Below are 22,003 nucleotides of genomic sequence, written 5' to 3'. Positions count from 1 at the left end.
CACGCTTATCAGTTGCGTGCTTTTCTCTTTCTTTCCGTTTTTTTCACGTTGTCGTTTTGGCCATTCGCTAGTTGTTGATTTTGCATCTGACATCTGTAGGTGTTAAATGATTTCAGACCTATACGCTATCCTACTATTTTTAATTATATATTTTACTTTTTAACTATCAATATTGGCATTTTTACATGTTTGTTTTTTGTACAGAAACTGACGATGCCTTATAGGCGTAATATATATATTTCTGTAAGATTTTAAGAAATGATTTTATGTTTTATCTGTTTTAATAAATAAACAGTCTTAAGATCAGAATTAATTGATGCTTAACCTACCATAGGTAAATTTAATTTGAACATAATCTCTCCCAAAAACGCTTTATTTGACATTTCTGTATAAAACATTTCAAAATTGCAAATATTTCGAGCAAGATGAAAGTAGACTATAGCAAAACTAAATAGCGGGCGCACTCTTGCGGAATTCAAGATACTAGTCTGACTCTTTGGAATCTCTGTATTGGTAGCATAGGCATGATTGCAAAATAGCTGACAAAGTTGAACATGTATACACAAAAAGCGAATAAAAAAGTTCCTCAACAACGAACTTGTAATATTTTAGAAACATCACAACCAACGTTTCTCTTTTTTAATACATTTTGGACAATTGATTTGCCTATTTTGTTGGTCGCACATATTACGGACGGTCTAACTAACGCATCAAAAGATATATTTTCAGAAAATGATACGTTACATATTGTAAAGTGCAACAGATATTTAACTGCCCAAGCGAAGAGTATAGCAATTGCGTAGTAGAATAGTTTAGTAAATTCAACAAGACACATAGGATTTTAGCAACAATTTACAAAAGTGTCGTACAATGGAACTAGCTCACAGGTGGCCGGATGTATAAAATCATCAATTCTACACAGTTGGTTGTGAATTTATAAATTTTGTACATACTTGGGCACACTATGCACGGATCTGTAATGTAGCTTAATAATAAATTTAAAGCCAAAAAGGTCGAGTAGATCGACAGCATCTTGATTAAGACGTTTCGATACGAACTTGTATCATCTTCAGTTAGTGTGACTGAAAAGTACATACTTCCTGTTGACACGCGTAATAAAATAGGGCACTGTCGTTTACGAAGCTAGAAAAAAAGTTTCAGGTACACATAAAGTGAATTTTTACCATTGTCTAGCATTGAGGTAAATTTTGATCTATGACATACTTAGAAAAACACATAAAAATGAAACGTTGTTTGAAACAAATATAGGATTTCGAAAACGAAAAGGCACCAACATTTGTAAAATTGTTGGCATTGGGTCAAGTTTTGGTTAACCATGTCCTCGTGATTTTATTAAAAACAATGAAACTTCCTTGCAAATTCAAACGACACAATTATAATAAATTAATAGATTTCTGCCCATCCTTTAAAAGAACTTCGACTGCTGTTTCTAAATCGTTATCAAAAGGATTGTTTTATTTCGCGCGTAAGTGTTCGGAATAATTATTACAAATATTAGCATTGCTCCGGATTATTGCAACACATTTGCCACGTTTTGAAGCATTTCTTTAGAGATGCGTATTTGCGATTTTCTTAAGCATCGTTCTCGAGCAGAAGGGCGGAATCCAGCACGGCCACGCCCGCTGCCACGCCCCCGTCGTCGTGTTCCTTAGACTTGGACCTCAATAAGTGGCCGGCAGTGCAGCTGTCAATCATCTCGTCGCCGCACCTGGGAAAAAACTCAATTGCTATAGTGTACTATTTTGTGTAGGCAGGCATATCTTGTACTGATTCGATGTCATTTGGTGTATTAAGAATAGGTGAGTAAAGGTTTGTATTGTAAAAATACTAAAACTTTAAGAATTCGAGCAAAGATAAAAATATTTAGCCCATCTTTACAACAGCAGAATAGTCTAGCAAAGCTAGCAATTCAGATCAGACACTATTCAAAGATCTTAAAATATAATATATATATATATATTTCGCCAGCAAAGGCATCGTCATTATATCTTAATTCGAATGAAATTCATACTGATCAGGAATTAAGGTCGACATTTATCTCGCAAGGGTCAAGGTGATTTGCAATATCACCTATGTGGAACCCATCTTCACAATTCATCCGGTCATTTCAAAGATAAATACAAAAGTAAGCTTAAAGACGTAAGTACAAAACACAAAAGCCGACATCTTACGATAAAAAGACCCCATACACTCCAAGTTCGGACACAACCTCAGCCTGACTGGCTGAGCCCCCTGCCACGATGTAGTTGGGGGTGGGGCGGGGGCGTATCCTGTCCATTAAGATGTACGACGCCCTTCTCTCGTCTTGGCCAATCTCAGATAGGGTGGTGGTGATGTCGTTTCCGTATAGGTTGTTGCCTACGCAAAAACACTGTTCAATCTGGCGGTAATCAGTATTTCTTTCATTTAAAAGGAAAAACGTCACTTAACATCAAACCTCATATCATAATAAATTAAAACCATTAAAACCTATATTTTTGATAAAGCTTGTTTTGAAATCTTAGCAAACTTTATGTACTGTATAAATTCAACCTTGTTTGAGTGTTAACGCTAGGAAATTACAGTTTAAAAAAAAGGTGACACATAACAATGGAATAAAATCGTGTGTAAATGTATCATTTTGATAAACGTTGGATTCTCAACACATCTACTATTCGTTATGACGTTTATTGTTAGTAAATTCACCGGATGGCAAAACGTACCACACCGGAAATGAGTAACTCACATTAAAAAAATGCTGGTAAAATGTTCGACGACTATACAGGGCTACGAGTGTAATTTCATGTTAAGTTTGTTTATCGAATAGCACAATTCTCTTGTAGAAAAAAAATTGATATTTCCTGTACAACTTACTTTTAATTTAAAAAACAGCTTTATCACCGCAACAAAATCCACATGAAGTTAACAAACGTTAACCAAACACACAATGTACTAACCTCCGCCTTCCCTCTGAGGTTTAAGGACAAACTTATCAGGATCAGCTAACGCCATTTTCACCGTTGAATCACCTTCAGCGCCCTAAACAAAACGCATGAAGTTCTTAAGCATGAAAAACAGGTAGCTAGTCCACAATGGCAATTGAAAATTTGTTTAAATTACTTAAAAATTTTGCATAGAAAGAACAGTTGTAAAATTGTTTTTAAGTAACAAGCTTCATAACTTATTCAATTTAACGTGTCTATGAAAGCTAATCAAACGCGAAAGGGGCGATTGTAGGCAGTTTATACTTGAATCATAGCAGGAAAAAAAATAACACGTAAAAAATATCAAAACAGGTCGCACCATGTCTAGTGTGTACAGGCCAGCGAAAGTCTGTCGAATTTTGTCGGCCGTTTCCTTATCCACGAATCGCTCAACAACTCCTGGACGCGCCAAGATCTCCTGCATTTTCTTGGCGCCGACAAGCTGTTGTGCGACGCTAGGGCATTTGATGGCGCGGCTCAGCTCTATGTCCGTTCTCGTTTTCCACACCTAACGCATGCAAATGACGTATTGTATGTTTATGTCGAACTAATTAATCAACAGCTGTGAAAACACGACAACTAAGTCAGACTAAAGGAACTGGTGTGATATAACATGGAACAAATTAGGATGATTGTTATATACAAAGAGGTAATCACATTAATAACAACCAAAACACAATTTAACACGTTTGAGTTGTTTTATTTATGGCTATTTTCGAAAGATCTCTATATACTATGTAGGAATGTCAGATAACATTGCATGGGAAACGCTATCTGGGTGGCAGTAACTGTGTTGTTATCGGCATGACCAAAAACCAAACTAGTATGGGAATTTTAGCAATGGATTGCAATTCAATGCAAAGATTTCACCTTGAAGGAAAATTTATTAAAAAATAATCTGGTCAACAACTTGTTTTGACCTAAAAACCTGAAAAAGTACCTTTTATTTTTTACTTGTTTGCACATAGAAATAACATAAATGGATATCTAATCTAATTGCAATATTTTTTGTTGAAAAGTATGGGTATCAGAATAATATCAGACATCCTTAATGCCTAGAATCATTCAAAAACTAATAGTTAAAACATATTTTCTTGTTTTACACATATGAGAAACTAACCTGTTCTGAAGGGTACTGGTGTGGCATGTAGGCTACACGGAAATAAACAACTGACACTTCTTCATTGTCTCTGTGTTAAAAGAAAGCATACTACATTCAGTGTGCAAATCAAACACAAATTAAAAGAAAAAAATTGCTTACATGGAAAGAGTGCCATCTGTAGCTAGTTCCATTGTCTCATGAAGTGTTTGGAAAACTTTTCTTCGAACATGAATCTTTGGATTTATGTTATATATTTCATATTCAATTGCTCTTTGATCATAGATATTACTTTCTCCGCCTGCAATTAACATGACAATCACCGCATCGCTATTTCCATAAAGCTTCCATGCCTTAACAAACATTTCAGCCACCAATTTTGCAGATGGACTGCCCGACAGATGGGGCACTAGATCATTTAGTGACATCTCCGAAAGCATTTTGCTGTGCAACTCTTTCATGTTTTGTGTGCCAACCCCCATAAAACTTGAAGCAATTGTGTTTATCTCAATTTGTTTGGGTTGGGAATGGCAAGTTTCAGCATTGAAGTCAAACATATAGTCTGATCTGAGGCACCCCAATGCCGACACCTTTAAAACAAACAACATTTTACCTAAAGCATTTGAGCCAAAACCAATATTCAATCCCTGTTTATCTGACTTACTTTTCGTTTTGTGCTTTTAACAAGTTTGTAAATATCAAACAATCTTTTGGTAAAATCATCTGCATTAACAACCCTTGAAACCAACACAAGACGGTAATAAATGGTTTTATAACTAATATATATTACAAAAAATTGATGACACTCACGTTTCAAGTGATTCTGTTAAAAACTTTTCATCTTCACAGATGCGGTGAACAACAGAGTTTATATGCGGTTGAATTTCATACAGATGTTCAAGTGAATGCTTGGATATTTTGGTGGGAAACAAGGTAAAAGGGACATGTATCACATTCTAGGAGATAACAAAAAATGTAAATTGTATAAGTTGGAATAGCATAAATTGGAACATTTTCCAACAAAGAACTGTGGATGAATGAGTTACATGGCATCCAAGTTAATGGTTTCCGTATATCCACTCTAATAAAGTTATATGGATGGGTGACAGGCTGTGGATTTGAAGCCGGACTCAACAGAATGGGCAAAATGACAGAAATTGACCTTGGAAATCCCACTTGACTTACCAAACTTAAGTTGTTTTTACTTGACTCCACAGCCCCGTTTTAGACCAGTGATTCTCAACTTTTTGTTGTAATGTTTTGGATATTTTTCAGACAACAACCTACCCATATCACAAATAATCATCACGACAAGCATTTAAGACTGATATGCACACCATACATAAAAAATTGATTTTACTATGTGCCATGTTGATAATATTGACTAGTTCAACTGCCACTTTAAAGCCTCATAACAGTGTTTAGTTGGTATTCTGTTATTTTTTTTTATATCTAATAGGTAAACAAAATGAAACTACAACTTGTATAATAATGCCAGTTAACCATTTCAAAACAGATTTAAGGCTTACATATTCTGAGTTCTAGTTCTATGTTAAAAAGGAAACTGACTAAAATAAAACAACATCTAGTCATCAATATAAATTAGTTACATACATTCAATTGGCCACTAGAATCCTTTGCCTTCATTATGACCCCATTGGCAACAGCAAAATCCACAGCATTCTCTACTAGTGTTTTGGATGGCAACTTCTTAAGCAAATGTTGAAGATTGGTATAAGACATATCTTAATGCAATACACGAGTTTACTTATGCGTTACGCCTGTTAAACGTATTGTAAAGTTAGTATAATAAGACATGCTTCAAGCTATATGCTGCCTTAGACAAAGTGCATCCAGCAAACTGCGAATAGGAAGTAGGAACATATGCGTCAATTGCGTCATGCAGACCAAATCAGCTGTTAAATAGCTTAGTCATGATTAAACAACATTATTGCGCGCAAACTATGCCATGCAGTGTTTTGAAGTATGATTTGTTTTAAAATGAGTGGACGAAATTAGTTGCTGTTATATTTTACTTATATTAAATAAAATATTATCACCAGTAAAATCTCATTAAATTGCCACGGATTATAGATTTGATCTGTATGCAGGGCCAATAGAGTATAACGTTTATTATTTTAGGAATCCATCTTAGCTTTTTTCACACGGTGAATTTACAGTCTCCAACAAGAAGGTAAAGAACGTCAAGAGCTTACAAAGAACGAAATAGTGGAAATAGACACCACACCTTTTAGCTAAAAATACCTTTCTTTGCAGAGTCACTTAACTCAGTAGATATTGCTCGCTAATACATTAAAAAATCTCAGAACATACGATAACGTAACACGGTGGTTCAAGCTGCTATTATAAAGCCGTACAATATAATAAAGTACAATTCAATGTGAATCGCCGAGCACCTCGTTATGGATTGTTGGTCATACGTTAGTGGACACCGGTCACATGCATTGAGACGACATAAGGCTACACTGCACCCCACCAACAAACAAGCAAATCTCCACAAGAAACGTTTTATGAGTGTTTTTATAATTTTTTGGGAGGCGAAATTTTTAAACGATGTTTCTCTACGATGAATATAATATACTAACGATTTATATACAATACAGGAAGCAATAGATTGTCGACCGTGCCCTCTAGTTACGGCAACTCATATTGCAGTGTTGTAATTACTTGTAAGTCAATGTCTGGATTTAAATCACTGGTTGTCAATCACTTAACTTGACTTGAAGTATGATGTGTTTAATGCAAATTACTTGACTTGACTCTTTTTGACAAAAGGTTAAAATAAGGTGTTTTATTCAAGCATTTTTTAACTTGGGTTATTTGTCTTATTTTTTCCCACATAAACCAATTTACTTGCTATGTGCTATTGCTTATAATTCCGACGAGTTTACCAATTTGAATAGTTTAACCATTTACTTTTACGACAAGGACTTGACTTAGAGTTGACGATCTAATTATGACTTGACTTGGGCAACTTATGACTTGGACTGGGACTTGACATGTCGTGGATATTACAGTAGTAGGCCCCTAGTTAGAAGGTGGTATTGGGTGTTTGTGAAGGCATAGGAGTGTGCGTCTGTGTGTCTATCAAACATTCGTGGCCGACTTCTGAAAGAAATACAATCTAAAAATGCCATCCGTACCGAGTTTAAATTTTGTCAAATTTGTTTAAAACCATGAAAAGGTTTACAGTTACTTTGCTAACCTTATTTCGGTCTCCACATTCGTGCGAATCCGCAAGTGTCACAATAATGAAAATGTAATATATGAAATATAATGTGCGTCTTTTTAGAATTCAAGGTCTTGGTTTGTGACCCACGGTATAAAAATAGTTCAACATCTCTGTACTAGGTTGATTTTTCAACTGCATCTTCGACAATTAACGTTACATCTCCAGTCTTCACGTTCACGTTAGCCCGAAAGTTGATGTTTACTAGTAACTAGTCTATACGTATCGATAGTCCGACGCAAAAACGGTTTTGGAATTGGCTTTGTTTTCTCTATTGCTATGTTTTGCCGTTCATTTACTAAATAAGGATTAGAAGAAGGATGTGCTCATGGGCGCCCGCACGGGGGGGGGGGGGGATTATCGTTTTTTGTTCGTCACGCGTCCTAATCTAATGCGAAACCAAAATCGAGCGCAAAACGCCGTTTTTCGTCTTTTGTTTGGCCGACAGTAAACGCTGGAAGTTTTTCTCTTTCGTTATTTGTTTAGGTTGACTGATTAGCAAGTGTGTATTCTACAATTGACAACGCTAAGTCAAACCTTCTTGATTTATTCTCGCTAAAAAGCGTCGAGTTAGACGCAGTATGGTCTCTGCGCTAATATCCGATGTTAGTATAACACCGTTTCATTTGTTTAACTGAAGCAGATTCTTAAAAGGAGGTATAATGGTGACTGTCGTGCGCGTTTCAAAGTCTCCATTTTTAAGTAATGATGGTTAACGCAAAATTATGCTCTTTAAGCATACTCTTAGATCACGTGCTAAGTGTGCAATGGACACAACTTATTTTTCCTCAACCGCGGCTTGTAATTTAGCTGACTTGCCACACAGCTCGGTGCAATTGTTGCGCTAATCGTGGCATAATAACACCCGAAAAACGATCTTCGTTTAGTATTGCAGGTATGGTGAAAGACAATTTTTTAGCGCTCGTTCCGTTCATGGAAAAAAAATGCGCTGCTGATGGTCGAATTATGTGTGATTCTACCACAATTAATCACAGATATTTTACGGTCTTGGTTTTTTTTTTTTGCCTAAAGTTACCGTGTTTCGCAGCTGGCGCCTGACAGGATTGTTGACGACGCACGTGGTCGCTTTTGCTGGAAGTATTTGGCTGTTTCTGATTAGTTTTTTTTATCACGTCTTGCAATCACCATTCTATGACGTCATACTGTCACTGTTTTATGGCGTCATTATTCATCAAGTCAGACGACAAATAGGGGAATTCCCTAAGTTGAAAATTCAGGACCCCCTTTTTGATTTTCCCCTGATTGCCCTCCCCCTGGAAAATTTTCTGCGGGCGCCCCTGGCCTGTGCTGTACCTTGCTTAGCAACTATAATTGTTGAAATTTGTGTTTAGCGAAACTAAGATAGTTAAGTATAACTGTGAATAACCGATGTTAATATAAACTTGCGTCGCAAAAATAATTGGTGAATTTAGGTTTGAAACCGGACTTTGTTTTATCACCAGGTCATCGTGCCACATGTAAGTATTTCTTTGCCGGGATACGTGCTTCACAGCTACTTGTGTGTACTGCGTGAATTTGGCGTCATTACACCAGGATTTGGAGACTGTCGTCATTGTACGTCAGGGCAGGTTGCGTGTTTCAGCGTGACAAACCCCTTTGTGAGACTTAGCCTGCAGGTCGGCCGCTCTGAGTGTAAAATTTAATAATATATAAGGTCACGCCCAAATCTATAAATTCATCGACGAGGTGTTCCTATGTTTTCCTGCTCGAATAAAAGAAAATCACCGAGACGGCGGCGCGGCGGCGACATGTGTTGACCGCATTCGGGCCCGGTTGCAAAGTAACACTTCAAGTTTATTTTAGCCTGTTTAAGCAACAAACAGCGCGTGCGGAGACCGGCCCGAACCGGGCGATCTTCTCGGTGCTTCGTAGAAAACACGCAGCGAATCCAAGTCAACTGGTCACAACACATTACAGCAGTATCATCCAGGGTCTCACAGTCCATTGGAGTACTCTACAAAATTAAACGATACATAAATAAAAACACATTATTATTGCTATACTACGCCTTTATTCACTCCCACCTGCAATATGGAACAATAAACTGGGGACGAGCTAGCCAATCACACCTTCAGCATTTACAAATACTCCAGAACAGAGCATTGAGAGTCATATCTGGAATCAGCAATTACAGTCATATCCATACAAAAACAATCTTCAAAGAAAACAAAATACTACAAATACAAGATATAACACAACTGGAAATTCTTAAATTCATGCACCATTACAAAAATAATTTACTTCCAGCTTTGTTTCAAAAATTTTTTAAGACCTATATCTGAGATACATAGGCATAACACTAGACTGGGAGACGCAAAAAATTACTATGTTGAAAAAATACGTAGGATCTCGGGCCAAAAACAGCTTAAATATATAGGACCTAAAATATGGGCAACCTTACGTCACGAACAAAAAAATCTCACCTTCAAACACTTCCAAGACAGTGTGAAATCGCAACTATTGCAATCGTATTAAATACAGCTTTATCATCTTCTATTGATTTTGTTTACTTTCTCACCATGACAACTAAATGTAAACAACGGAGCAGACGCTGCCCGAGGTTTACAAATTGGTCAACAACCATTTTACTTATTATTTACCACTAATTTTATTACTATTACTAATAATTGCCAGCCGTAGGCGAAGTCGCACAGACACGTGCGAAGGCACAGATTTAAAATAAATCCTGCAGTACGTAACCGTTGTATAGTACCTTCTGACCTTATCGTTTTTTGCTAGTTTTACATTGCTTTTTCGTATCCATTTCTTATTTCAAAAATTTATATAAAACCGTTAAAATCTACATACTTTTTATCTACGCACTTTTTGTTTCCAATTATTGTAACTTTCAATATTGCCACTAAATTTATTTATTTTTGAGGGGCAGCTCGACTCGATGACCGAATGGTCCTTTCGCTGTCCTTGTGTTATTATTTATGTTATTTTGTTTTTTTCGATGTTTGCAAACATGCACAAAACTAAATTGAATCTGAATCTGAATCCAGGCGCTAATTCACGAGGTCTGAGCGCACTTTACATTGGTTTCTCTCCGCGCAGCTAACACAATTTTTAATTAAAATGCATTCAACCAAACTGCTTTCGCAGTTCGAACGTCTGAAATGTTGCCGCACCTTTCGGTATCGCAGTACGACTCGTTCTAATGATGTGTTGACCTAAAGCGATCATCAGAACAACTTTTGGGCATATCGAGAAAACTTGTGGCACATAATCAAACTTCCAAAAGTCCTTTTGTTAATCGATAACCGGCTGTTTTCGGATTGTAAATAATTTTTGTTTTTCCATTATTCTTAAAACTGATCCCAGCGATTAAGATAGCTGGAATATAATTGGAAATTTGAATGGTATTTTGTATAAATTTTCACCTATCAGAGCAATCTTTGTTTGATTATTGCTGGAAATGTTATTTTCCTTTCTAATTAGTTTAGCAACGACTTTTCACCCAGTTTGCATTGACGGAGGACAGGAAACTATAAGTGAAGTTTCCAGTTAGCAAGCAGGAAAACAAACAGGCTGGATGCGATCGTAAATCAATTTATTTTGGTTGCTGCAGTGCGTCAACCATGGGACATCAGAATATACTTTCTGTTCAAATCGTTAAATGCCGCCGCTAGATCGAAAGCTGCTTTTCGCGGAGCGTAAAAAAAAAGTTTGTATGTTAAGCCGCAATGTGTTTCGGGCGACGACAGGTGTCACGTCTCTCGCCGCATTAAAAAGTGCCCGGCTACATTATACGAATGAAATACATTACGTATTAAAATGAAATTTATCGTAATGTATGCGTTGCCGTTTTAAACATTTACCTTGAGCTTGCCCATTTGTCTGGAAAAGTCTCATCGAAGCAGAAGCTAATTGACATATTGGCCAGCAATATATTTAGGAATTTGTTGTGTGAACACTTAAAAGCCAGCATAGATGGCCTAATTTAATTACACGGAATGAATGATATTAAAAAAAATAATGTAACACAATATCATCAAAAGATATAATACCAAGGACTATTATTTAAGCCAGGGGTCGGCAACCTTTTTCTAGTCGCCGGCCAAAACCAAACTCAGAAAGGTCTCTGCGGGCCGCACAAAATGTTAACTAATTATTGTGTTATTAACATGTTAGAAATGTGAATCAGGCAGGCCTCGGATCGTTTTTGCACTTAAAAACGTGTTTAATTACATTTAAGGAGGCAGTAAAGTGTTGACGCAAAGCGCGAAAAAAAAGCGTTTGTTTGGTTTAAAATTAGAGTTCACACGTCGTCATCCGTGCAACGAATGAAAAGTGCAATAAAACTACTTTGATGGAACGCGATAACACTTGATCTATAGCTCAGTGTTTGTTAACCTTTTGGGTCAAAGTAGATATGGCGAGCGAAGCGAGCGCGATTATTTTGTTGTATACGGGCATTTCTTTTAAATTTCTTGCAAGTTTTCATACATTGCCGAAAATGAAAAATAAATAAAATGTTAAAAAATATATGTCCAATATTTTAGAATAAGTAGGTTTTCCGCGACGCACTTGGCAACCTTCCACGGCGCAACGGTAATAAAGACCTAATCTAGTTCAAAAGACAGCATCAAAACGTAAACAAACCGGACGCAGAATGGTCATTCGCGCAAAGCGCGAAATTTTTTCGCTCTTACGTAGTTAATAGTCAAAAAGTATGTGAAATAGACTCGTTTCTAATTTATCAAAAAGGCGGCGGGCCGGATCAATTTCATCAGCGGGCCGAATCCGGCTCGCGGGCTGTAGGTTGCCGACCCCTGATTTAAGCCATTGTTTTTAAATTTTATCACTCGATTTTAGTAATTTGGTTTACCGAGCGATTTGTACATTATTAGGATGTATCTTTATGGAGCCCATGACAATTGACGGTAGATTTGTGCCGTCGGCCACTTACTAGTTACTAGCTCTTACTAACACATAAAATTTAACTTATTCACAAAAATCTCTTTATTGGCAGCACAGGCATGATTGCACAAAAGTTTACAAAAGTTAAATACGTACACAATAAGCACAAGAAAAAAGTTTCTCAATAAGGAACTTTTAATATTTCGGAAACATCGTCTTTGTGATTTCTTTAACCATCGTTCTCGAGCAAAAGGACGGAATCTAGCACGGCCACACCCGCTGACACGCCCCCTTCGTCGTGTTCCTTCGACTTGGACCTCAATAAGTGGCCGGCAGTGCAGCTGTCAATCATCCCGTCGCCGCACCTGGGCCAGGAAAAAGATGGTAAAATGACAACTTAAATGTCATGGCGTATTTTTTGTGTAGGCAGCTATATGTTTAGTGATTCGCTGCCATTAAAAATCTGTGTAGCCGTAATCAGAATAGGTCAGTAAACTAAGTGAAATGCAATTTTTAAGATTTCGGATAAAATTATATCATTTAGTATCTCAAAAGGTATTCAACCCATCTTTCACAATTCATCCAGACATTTTAGACTACAAATATCCGTAAAGATAACAACATAAATTAGTAAGTTAGGCGTTGCCCGCTAAAAGACGTAGGCTATGCAAACTATGATCAATCAAATATGAGTAAGCACAAAAGCCGACATCCTTACGATAAATAGACCCCGAACACTCCTAGTTCAGACACTAGCTCGGCCTGACTAACTGAGCCCCCTGCCACGATGTAGTTGGGGGTGGGGCGGGGGCGTATCCTGTCCATTAAGATGTACGACGCCCTTCTCTCGTCTTGGCCAATCTCAGATAGGGTGGTAGTGATGTCGTTTCCGTAAAGGTTGTTGCCTACACAAAAAAACACTGTTAGACAATTTGGCGGTCTTTGGTATTTCTTTTATTTAAATGGTAAACACGTCATGAAACAAAAAAACCCATAAATTTTAGAAAATTTTGTATACGTCACGAATTAAACCGGTTAAGATGGTTAATCAACTTGATGAACGCAAAATTGTAATTACAGCTTTAAAAATGACATGTAAAAATGGAATAAAACTACTGTAATTGTGGTATTTTGACAACTTTTTTTAACGCAGCAACTATTTATTTTAGACGATTATTGTTAAGGTTACGCAATTCACCGGATAGCAAGATGTACCACACTGGATTTAACTATCAACAATTAAAAATTATACTTGTAAAATGCTCGACCTCCATTTTGCAAAAATCTACTGTACCGAGTGTAATTTCATGTTAAGCTTATTCATCGAATAGCAGAATTCCCTTGTGAAAAAAATGATATTTTTCCTAAATGTACAGTAGTATGAACAACTGTACAACTACGAGTACGACTTTCATGTAATTCAAAAACAGCCTTATTACCGCAACAAAAATCATATGAAGTAAACGAACGTTCAAAACACACAATGTACTCACCTCCTCCTTCCCTCTGGGGTTTAAGGACAAACTTATCAGGATCAGCTAACGCCATTTTGACCGTTGAATCACCTTCAGCTCCCTAAACAAAGTAACAAGTTTCATAACCTATTCAATTTAACGTGTCTGTAATAGCAAATCAAACTTAAGAGACCACTTAGAACTCTTAATTACAAGGTATTAACTAATTTTATTCGTATTAGATAGTGGGCTGGCAATCGTACGTAGTTAGTACTTTAACCGCGTAAAAAAACGCCAAAACACGTCGCACCATGTCCAATGTGTACAAGCCAGTGAAAGTCTGGCCAATTTTGGCGGCCGCTTCCTTATCCACGAATCTCTCAAGAACACCTGGACGAGCCAAGATCTCCTGCATTTTCTTGGCGCCGACAAGCTGTTGTGCGACACTAGGGCACTTAATGGCCCGGCTCAGCTCTATGTCCGTTCGCGTTTTCCACACCTAACGCATGCAAAGGATTTTGTGTTTATGTCGAAATAATAATCCAACGGAAACCCACAATAAGAACTTAAAAGCAACAATACCTAAAGCAGAGAAATTTATAAAGTATTAAAACCAACGACATAATAAAGCGAAATACGCAGTAATATCCAGTACAGCAGGGGTTCCCAACCTGTGGTACGCGAAGGTTGTTCAGGTGGTACGCGAATAGCTCCGTTATTTTTCCACAAAAACCTGGATTCACAAGTTTTATATTTTGTTTATCTGTTGTTTTACAGAAAATAATTCCCGACGCATATTCATTGTTACATAACTATCTCTGTTGTTTCGTACCACTACGATCTTCAAAATACAGGTCATGTAATATGCCAACAAGCAGTACAGTTGCTTTGAAAAGCCGTACAACGTTGTGGGACAGTGGGCGTTAATTTTGTCAAATGGTTGCCGATATCATCTACTGTTTTATAGCATAATCTACAAATAGCGTTGAATATCAGTTCCATGCTGCCTTAGTTATTAAATCTGCTTGTATGCTGCCCTATGCATAACACCAAAATTACAAATGTTTGGAAAAGTAACTGAAGAGAAATGATTCATAATTTTGTATGTTTTAATATAGTTTTTCGAATTTTCGGACAATATTTGCTACTTATTACGACCAATTGGGGTTGTGTTTAGTCAGAAGAGTATGATATGGTTGATGAAGATCTAAGTTGTGCACCATGTCACCATCTCCACAAACTGTGTTTTGCCAGTTTTAACAACAAAACTACGAATTACTTTTTTTTTTTTTTTTTTTTTTTATCACAATTTCGGGCAAACTTTTTTGAGCCATTTTGTAATGTTATTTGCAGTAAATAGCATTTGCATTGTTTGTCACTTTTTAAACACGATTATCGCAATGTTTTATTTTTTTACAACATCGATGTAAACCAATATATCGAGCACGACCAACGTTTTTGTGTCTCCCAAATTAAAGTTTAGCCAAAACAAACTAAATGAACGCATTTTTTTGTTCGCGCTTCGCACGATAAATAGTCAACTTTTCTATTTCCATGCTGTCTGATTGATATGTATTTCAAAAATACCGAACTTTTTTAGTATTCATTTTTAATATCTAAGGGGGCGCAAGGCACAGTACAATAACCAAAAGGGGACGTGGTAGAAAAAAGGTTAAGAACCACTTTTGTACAAGAAGTGGTACGCGTGGCACTAGTACAAATCGTCTAAGTGGTACGCGATCGTAGAAAGGTTGGGAACCCCTGCAGTACAGCATAAGATCAAAATCGTCTGAATAAGACCTAAATCTGTCGGAATAAGGCAGCGTTTCTCAACTGGTGCGCCGCGAGAAAATGGGAAAAAATGTTACAAAATTCTGTATTATTTTAGAATTTGCGACTAAAAGTGGATTCCAGCATTAAGACCAAAATTAGAATAACATCAACATCGGAATAAAACACAGTTCGGAATAAGATCGAAGAAGGACCAATAGATAACAAACCCAAACCCCTATCGGACCAACAGTCCAGTTTCAAAACAGCGTCTACAAACACCGCCGCATAAAAAAACATGGCCTTATAAGGCGGTGGCGGCGCCTAATCGTTTTATATCCATTTCCTGCGGATGAGCATGTTATTTAGGCCACTTGGATCTTACACCGAAAATGTATGGGTTTTATTATGGCGTTGGTCAATTCTGGAATTCAAAGTTAAAAATTTAAATGACATATTCCAACATTTGAATAGTTTAAAATTGTCAATGCAGAATCAAATTAAAAACACTCATCCACAGATAAAATTAAACCTTTTCTTAAAAAAATAGGGATTTGGAGAAGGAAAGTTAAATTAGGCTATTTGGAGATGATTCTTAAATCAAAGATGACCATTCAGAATTATCTTTTTTAATAAAGGACTATGTTTGTAAATGAACTCTAGTCACTATTTTCTGTGAATAAACACTGAGCAATATGACTGGATTCGTAGCCCCTATTGAAGTTCCAATGGTTGATGCTAACAAAGAAAGAGGAACTATTGCAACATGTATCTAGCGGGGCTTTCGCCATAAGACCGCAATTAAAACAACATCAAATTCGGTATAAAAAACAGTTCGAAGACCAAAATAGGACTAATACCTAATACTCGTAATAACGTTTAAATCAAAATAAGGCCTAAATTCGTCCGAATAAGGCCTAAATTGCAAGAATAAGGCCTTTAAAACCTTTTACTTAACCCCAAACTCCACCCATAACTTCAACACTAACTCGCCTAATAATTTGAACCATAAACCAAATTCTTATTCTACCCATTACTCGCGCCTAACCCCAAACAGAGGCAACCAATGCAGTGCCAAAACAGCGGGGCCCTAACGGCATTTTAAACTAGGGCACCCAAAAGTAGACACCAAAACGGTCAAGAAGATGTCCCTTAACCGTCCCAGGCCACAACCTGCTTTTACTGTTTTGGGCGTTATTTTGTCCATTTAGGTCTTTTTCCGTTAAATTTTGGATTTATTCCGAGTTAGATGTTGTTGCTTTCGGGCCTTATTCTGTGTTTCTATCGAACTCTTAACTAACATACCGTGTGTTTTTAGAATTTACAACATAAAAGGCCTATTTTATTTATTTTTTTTTTATTTAGGCCTGTCTTATTAAGCACATCGTATTTTAAGGCAGGGCTGTGTCGGAGTCAGATTTGGAGTCGGAGTCAGATTTGGGACTCTACGTACCGTAGTCGATTTGTTTTGCTAAAGTCGGACTGCCTGAGTCCCGAGTCCCGAGTCCGACGTGCGCAGTAACAATTTTAAAACTGATAACTGCAAATTGAAAAGGCGGAATAGCATATGGTGGATATTTTCCAGCAATGGTTTGTGGGTGGATGAGATATATTACACCCTATGAGGGGATAGTTGAAAATCCACTTTAATTTAGTTGCGTACATGGGTGAAATAAAGGCTGTAGAGTGGCAGCCGGACTCAGAATTTGACGAAATTGCACATTTGGTTCGAGTCGAACTCGAGAGTTGGAGTCGGGTTATTTTTAACTGACTCTGCAGGCTTCTATATAGATAATAAAATTAGGAGCCTGATGTAATAACAACTGCCAGCAAAAAACAAAATATCCAAACAAAGTTAGCAGTCGACTCGCTCGTCAGGTGCGCCACCGCGTTTTGAAAGGTTTATGAGTGCGCCCTAGAGTAAAAAAGGTTGAGAAACACTGGAATAAGGCCTAAATTCATCGGAATATGTCCTCAATTCATCGCAATAGGGCCTAAATTTATCGGAATAAGGCCTAAATTGATCAGGATAAGTCCTTAGTTTATCGGAATAAGGCCTAAATTCATCGGAAAAAGGCCAAAATAACGCCCCAACCTGTGGGTAGAGGGTATGGGACGATGGGAACCATCGGTCTGGCATCGGCCGTTTTCGTGACTATGCTTGGACGCCCTAGCCTGACCGGATTTTTCATCCTGTTTGGGGTTATTGATGGGTAGTGGGTGGGGTTAGAAAATGGTTTAGTGATGTACTTAGGGGTGGGGTTGGTGTTGTTCTTATCTCGGTCTTATGGCTGCAGTCCTAATCAACAGCTGTGAAGACAAGACAACTAAGTCAGACTATAAGAGCTGGTGTGATAGAACAGGGTTGAGGAGGACATTTATATCTGTAATCATCGGAAACTAAACTTCTTAACACTAAACAAATTTTGACGTAATAACCTGAAAGAGTAAATTTGAATGTTTCCATTTAATATTCTTTGCTTGTCTGCCCATAGGAATGATGTCATTTGGCATCGGTTACGATACTTTTTGTTGAAAATATTGGGTATCGCTATAGGAATAGAACATCAAGTGTTGGATATCCCTAATACTTAGCATCATTAAAACACCAATCCTTAATACTAAATACTTTTTTTTCAGATGTGTTTTACATGGGAATAGGTCAGCAAACCAAACAAAATACATCTTTTTAGATTTAGGGTAAAATTCTCTCATGTAGTATAGATCTGTAGTATCCCCAAAACTAACCTGTTCTGAAGGGTACTGATGTGGCATGTAGGCTACACGAAAATAAACAATTGATACCTCTTCATTGTCTCTGTGTTGAAAGAAAGCATATTGTATATTATCATCTACATTCAGAAATTAAACAAAAATTAAAAAGAAAAAATCGTTTACATGGAAAGAGTGCCATCTGCAGCTAGTTCCATTGTCTCATGAAGTGTTTTGAAAACTTTTCTTCGAACATGAATCTTTGGATTTATGTTATATATTTCATATTCAATTGCTCTCTGATCATAGATATTATATTCTCCGCCATCAATCAATATGACAATCACGGCATCATTGTTTCCATAAAACTGCCATGCCTTAACAAACATTTCGGCCACCAATTTAGCAGAAGGGCTTCCAGACAGATGGGGCACTAGATCATTTAGTGACATCTCCGAAAGCATTTTGCTGTGCAATTCTTTCATTTTATGTGTACCAATTCCCATAAGACCTGAAGCAATTGTGTTAATCTCGATTTGTTTTGGTTGGGAATGGCAAGTTTCAGCGTTGGAGTCAAACATATAGTCTGATCTGAGGCACCCCAATGCTGACACCTTTAAAACAAATAAAAGTTTTACCTAAATCATTCAAGCCCTGACCAATGTTTAATCCCTAATTTAACTGACTTACTTTTCGATTTTTGCTTTTAACAAGTTTGTAAATATCAAATAATCTTTTGGTAAAATCATCTGCATTAACAACCCTTAAAAGTAACACAATACAGTAATAAATAATTTTATAAATCATATATTAATAAAAAAAAAACAGCTCCGCTAATCACAGTTACCAGACAAGCTTTAATTAATTACAATTACCAGACAAGCTGTTTTTGATTAGTATTATGACCGGAAGCAACATGTTAATGAGGTTATATAAGTGATCAATATCACAACAAAACTACTACACTTACGTGTCAAGTGATTCTGTTAAAAACTTTTCATCTTGACAGATGCGATGAACAACATAGTTTATATGCAGTTGAATTTCATAAAGATGTTCAAGTAAATGCTTGGATATTTTGGTGGGAAACAAGGTAAAAGGGGCATGTATCACATTCTAGAATGATAATAAAATATTCAAGTTAGGCATAGTTAATATTCCTGGCTGTTTGATATACGCTGTCAGCACTAATATCCAGTGTTGGGGATAACAACTCCATTTTTTAATTAAGGCAGCTTCTCTTAAAAAGTGGTTCAACTGTGACTGTCATGTGCAATTTAAAGTATTTTTTATGCAATGATAGCTACAATTTATTTTCCCTTAACTGTATAATAACACCTGGAAAATATATCTTTGTTTTGTATTGCAGTTTGGCCAAGGGCAGACTTGTAATTCAGCGTAGTCCTTATAGTGATCATGAATGTACCAAAAGCAATCACACATATTTCACAGTCTTGGTTTAGGTTTCCAAATAAAGTTAATGATTCCAAGCGGTTTTGCAGCTGGCTCATGGCAGAAGTGTTGACAACACAAATGTTTGCTTTTCTAGAATGTTAATTGCCTGTTTTTGGTTAGATTTTTCCCTTAATTGTAATGTCAATACAATCACTATTTTACGACATCATTCGTGTTGTTTGTACTGTCTAGAAAATACCACCTTGGAATTTTGAATGTTCGTCGTCCGTGCATAGGTAGTAAGTATCTGAAATAGTTTTTGTTTTTGCAATTTGTGAGGTCCGCGCTACTAAGTTATAGACAATATTTTGTACTAGCAACAGGGGGACTCGTTTTATGAGCGAATGTGCAATATTTTTGCAATAGTGGTGTGGTGTTGTGTGTTGTTACCCCTTTGAAACACAAATAACTCATTGGTTAATTTTTGCAATTCAGGTGACATTGGTACATGTTTTTTTTCTTACAAGTGTGGAGTCAATACCCTCACAACATGTTTGTCATTTGAAATCAGCTTTATGGAAATCAATATGTCGAGAGCGGGGAGCAATTTATTGTGTGCCCAATGCGAAAAGAACATTTTGCGTTTTAAAATCAACAACATAAGCTTTACATATTACAAGGTATAGTTGGTGCGTTAAAAAGCAAACTGACTTAACATAAAACAACATCTAGGTTTAAACATAAATCAGTCGATTTGGAGATATGTAGTTGTTACATCGCTTAGGGGTAAGTGTAGGAATATAGTCAGTGGTGGGATTCAGCCGGTTCACACCAGTTCTATAAAACCGTCTCTCAAAATTTTATGAGATCAGCAAACCAGTTAGCATTACTGGTCAATGTCAATGGAATTTCGCATCTTATTACATACATTGATTTTTGAGATCCAAGTAGCTCACGTGATTGTGTTTTTTTAATGTGCCATGGCCAAGGTCGCACTTAGCAGTCATACATTGTCACTGACCACTGTGTTCATTTTTAGAATGGTAGTAGTTTTCCTTTTGTGATTGTTTGTCTGAAAATTTAATTGTTGCGTCATAAGTACAAGTCATGAGACGACTGTTGCTTTTTTAGTGTGGCTTTTAGCCAAGGCTGCCACTCGTAGGGATATTACCCTACGGTAGGGTATTTTGGCTTAAAGTAGGGGGTAGGGAAAAGTGTACTTTGTAGGAAAAAGTAGGGTATTTTCGTAAAAAATAAAATTATGGGGTTCAGACACGTGCAATGGAGTTATTTACCAAATAACATTAATTTATACAACTTATTTGTTTTTTCTTGTTTGTTTTCGGCGCTGGTCTTAATCCCACCACAACGTGAAATTATTGTGCAGAAGAATTAGGCACTGTTCCAGTGGTTCTTAACCTTAGTCAGCCTGCCGAACTCCTATGTTATTCTGCAAGCGTTTGTCCAACCCCAAATTTTTGCTCAGTATTCGTTTCTTCCTCCTAGCAGCTCAAACCGGGCATATTCAAATTATAAACTTGCATTTATATGGGTTAAATTGGCCAAACTTTAAATTTATAATGTTACAAAACACCTTGGCACATAAAAGAGATTCGAATTTTAGCATTTATTTTTCAGATGAAGTTCTCGCCGAACCCTTGAATCAGCTGCGTTGAACCCCAAGGGTTCGATCGAACCGTGGTTAAGAACCACTGCACTATTTGTTTAACGACCTTTAAATTTCAAACTTGAGGGACCGGCTCATTCTTCTAAAATGGAAAATTAAAGGAAATTACTTATAAATTTAAAGTACGGCAGTGGGTTGCCAGGCAAATTGCCTTTTCCTATTTTGTTTGTTAGCCAACTTATGTCAGCGGAGTCGTTATAAGGCCCATAGATCAACCCACCACAGCGTAGGGAAAATGTAGGGTAAAACTGGCATGGGTGGTAGGGAAAAATGGAAATTTAGAGTGGCAGCCCTGCTTTTAGCAGTGATGGGATTCAGCTGGTTAAAAAATTGAAATCCTATCACTGTTATGGTGACCAAGTGGCGTCAAAATAAGCAATAAAGTGTAAGAATGCTTGATAAATGCTATATTTACATACGTTTAATTGGCCACTGGAATCCTTTGCCTTCATTATGATTCCATTGGCAACAGCAAAATCTACAGCATTCTCTACAAGTGTTTTGGAAGGCAACTTCTTGCGCAAATGTTGAAGATCGATACAAGACATGTCTTAACAACATGAGTCGTGACTGTTTTTATGTAGCTTGTCACTGTCACTGCCACCTGCCACTGCGCAATATATTTTATTAGAGTATTTTTCAGACGTTAAAAATATGTAGAGTATCTTTCTGGCGTTAAAAAATATGATTGTAACTGCGGCAAAAAAGTCAGACAAACTTTTGTTTATTCGCACTAATAAAGAAGCAAAGTGGAGAGAAAAGGGGCGA

General features: G+C 36.9%; 2 protein-coding genes across 2 annotated transcripts; both read right to left on the bottom strand.

The window, feature by feature from the left end:
* Positions 1 to 517: 517 nt before the first annotated feature.
* Positions 518 to 5,859, bottom strand: LOC146161088 (glutathione synthetase-like). The gene is made up of 9 exons (XM_083384470.1): positions 5,698 to 5,859; positions 4,894 to 5,039; positions 4,748 to 4,820; positions 4,246 to 4,673; positions 4,105 to 4,174; positions 3,304 to 3,492; positions 2,958 to 3,039; positions 2,193 to 2,379; positions 518 to 1,729 (listed from the first exon to the last, which is right to left on the bottom strand). Exons 1-9 carry the CDS (start codon positions 5,824 to 5,826, stop codon positions 1,594 to 1,596), a joined length of 1,440 nt encoding a protein of 479 aa, XP_083240596.1. The 5' UTR covers positions 5,827 to 5,859; the 3' UTR covers positions 518 to 1,593.
* Positions 5,860 to 12,330: 6,471 nt separating this feature from the next.
* LOC146161087 (glutathione synthetase-like) lies at positions 12,331 to 21,785 on the bottom strand. The gene is made up of 9 exons (XM_083384542.1): positions 21,655 to 21,785; positions 19,124 to 19,269; positions 18,844 to 18,916; positions 18,340 to 18,767; positions 18,190 to 18,259; positions 13,982 to 14,170; positions 13,711 to 13,792; positions 12,936 to 13,122; positions 12,331 to 12,582 (listed from the first exon to the last, which is right to left on the bottom strand). The coding sequence occupies exons 1-9, from the start codon at positions 21,781 to 21,783 to the stop codon at positions 12,447 to 12,449; spliced, it is 1,440 nt and encodes a 479-aa protein (XP_083240668.1). The 5' UTR covers positions 21,784 to 21,785; the 3' UTR covers positions 12,331 to 12,446.
* Between the last annotated feature and the right edge of the window lie 218 nt (positions 21,786 to 22,003).

Source organism: Ascidiella aspersa, chromosome 3 (genome assembly GCF_963924565.1).
Source record: "Ascidiella aspersa chromosome 3, kaAscAspe10.2, whole genome shotgun sequence".
In the NCBI taxonomy this organism is placed as follows: domain Eukaryota; kingdom Metazoa; phylum Chordata; class Ascidiacea; order Phlebobranchia; family Ascidiidae; genus Ascidiella; species Ascidiella aspersa.
Note: the sequence above shows the minus strand (reverse complement) of the source record. Positions and strands in the feature narration are given on the sequence as shown.

What these genes read in the sequence shown, in the direction of transcription:
- LOC146161088 (XM_083384470.1), bottom strand. Translation starts at nt 5,826, where the DNA reads ATGTCTTATACCAATCTTCAACATTTGCTTAAGAAGTTGCCATCCAAA. An exon ending in GCCTGTACACACTAGACATG is followed by an intron (nt 3,040 to 3,303) that starts GTGCGACCTGTT and finishes CGTTTTGTTTAG; the next exon opens with GGCGCTGAAGGTGATTCAAC. An exon ending in GTGTATGGGGTCTTTTTATC is followed by an intron (nt 1,730 to 2,192) that starts GTAAGATGTCGG and finishes GTTTTTTCCCAG; the next exon opens with GTGCGGCGACGAGATGATTG.
- LOC146161087 (XM_083384542.1), bottom strand. Translation starts at nt 21,783, where the DNA reads ATGTCTTGTATCGATCTTCAACATTTGCGCAAGAAGTTGCCTTCCAAA. An exon ending in TTAAAAGCAAAAATCGAAAA is followed by an intron (nt 18,768 to 18,843) that starts GTAAGTCAGTTA and finishes TTTGTTTTAAAG; the next exon opens with GTGTCAGCATTGGGGTGCCT. An exon ending in GCTTGTACACATTGGACATG is followed by an intron (nt 13,793 to 13,981) that starts GTGCGACGTGTT and finishes TACTTTGTTTAG; the next exon opens with GGAGCTGAAGGTGATTCAAC.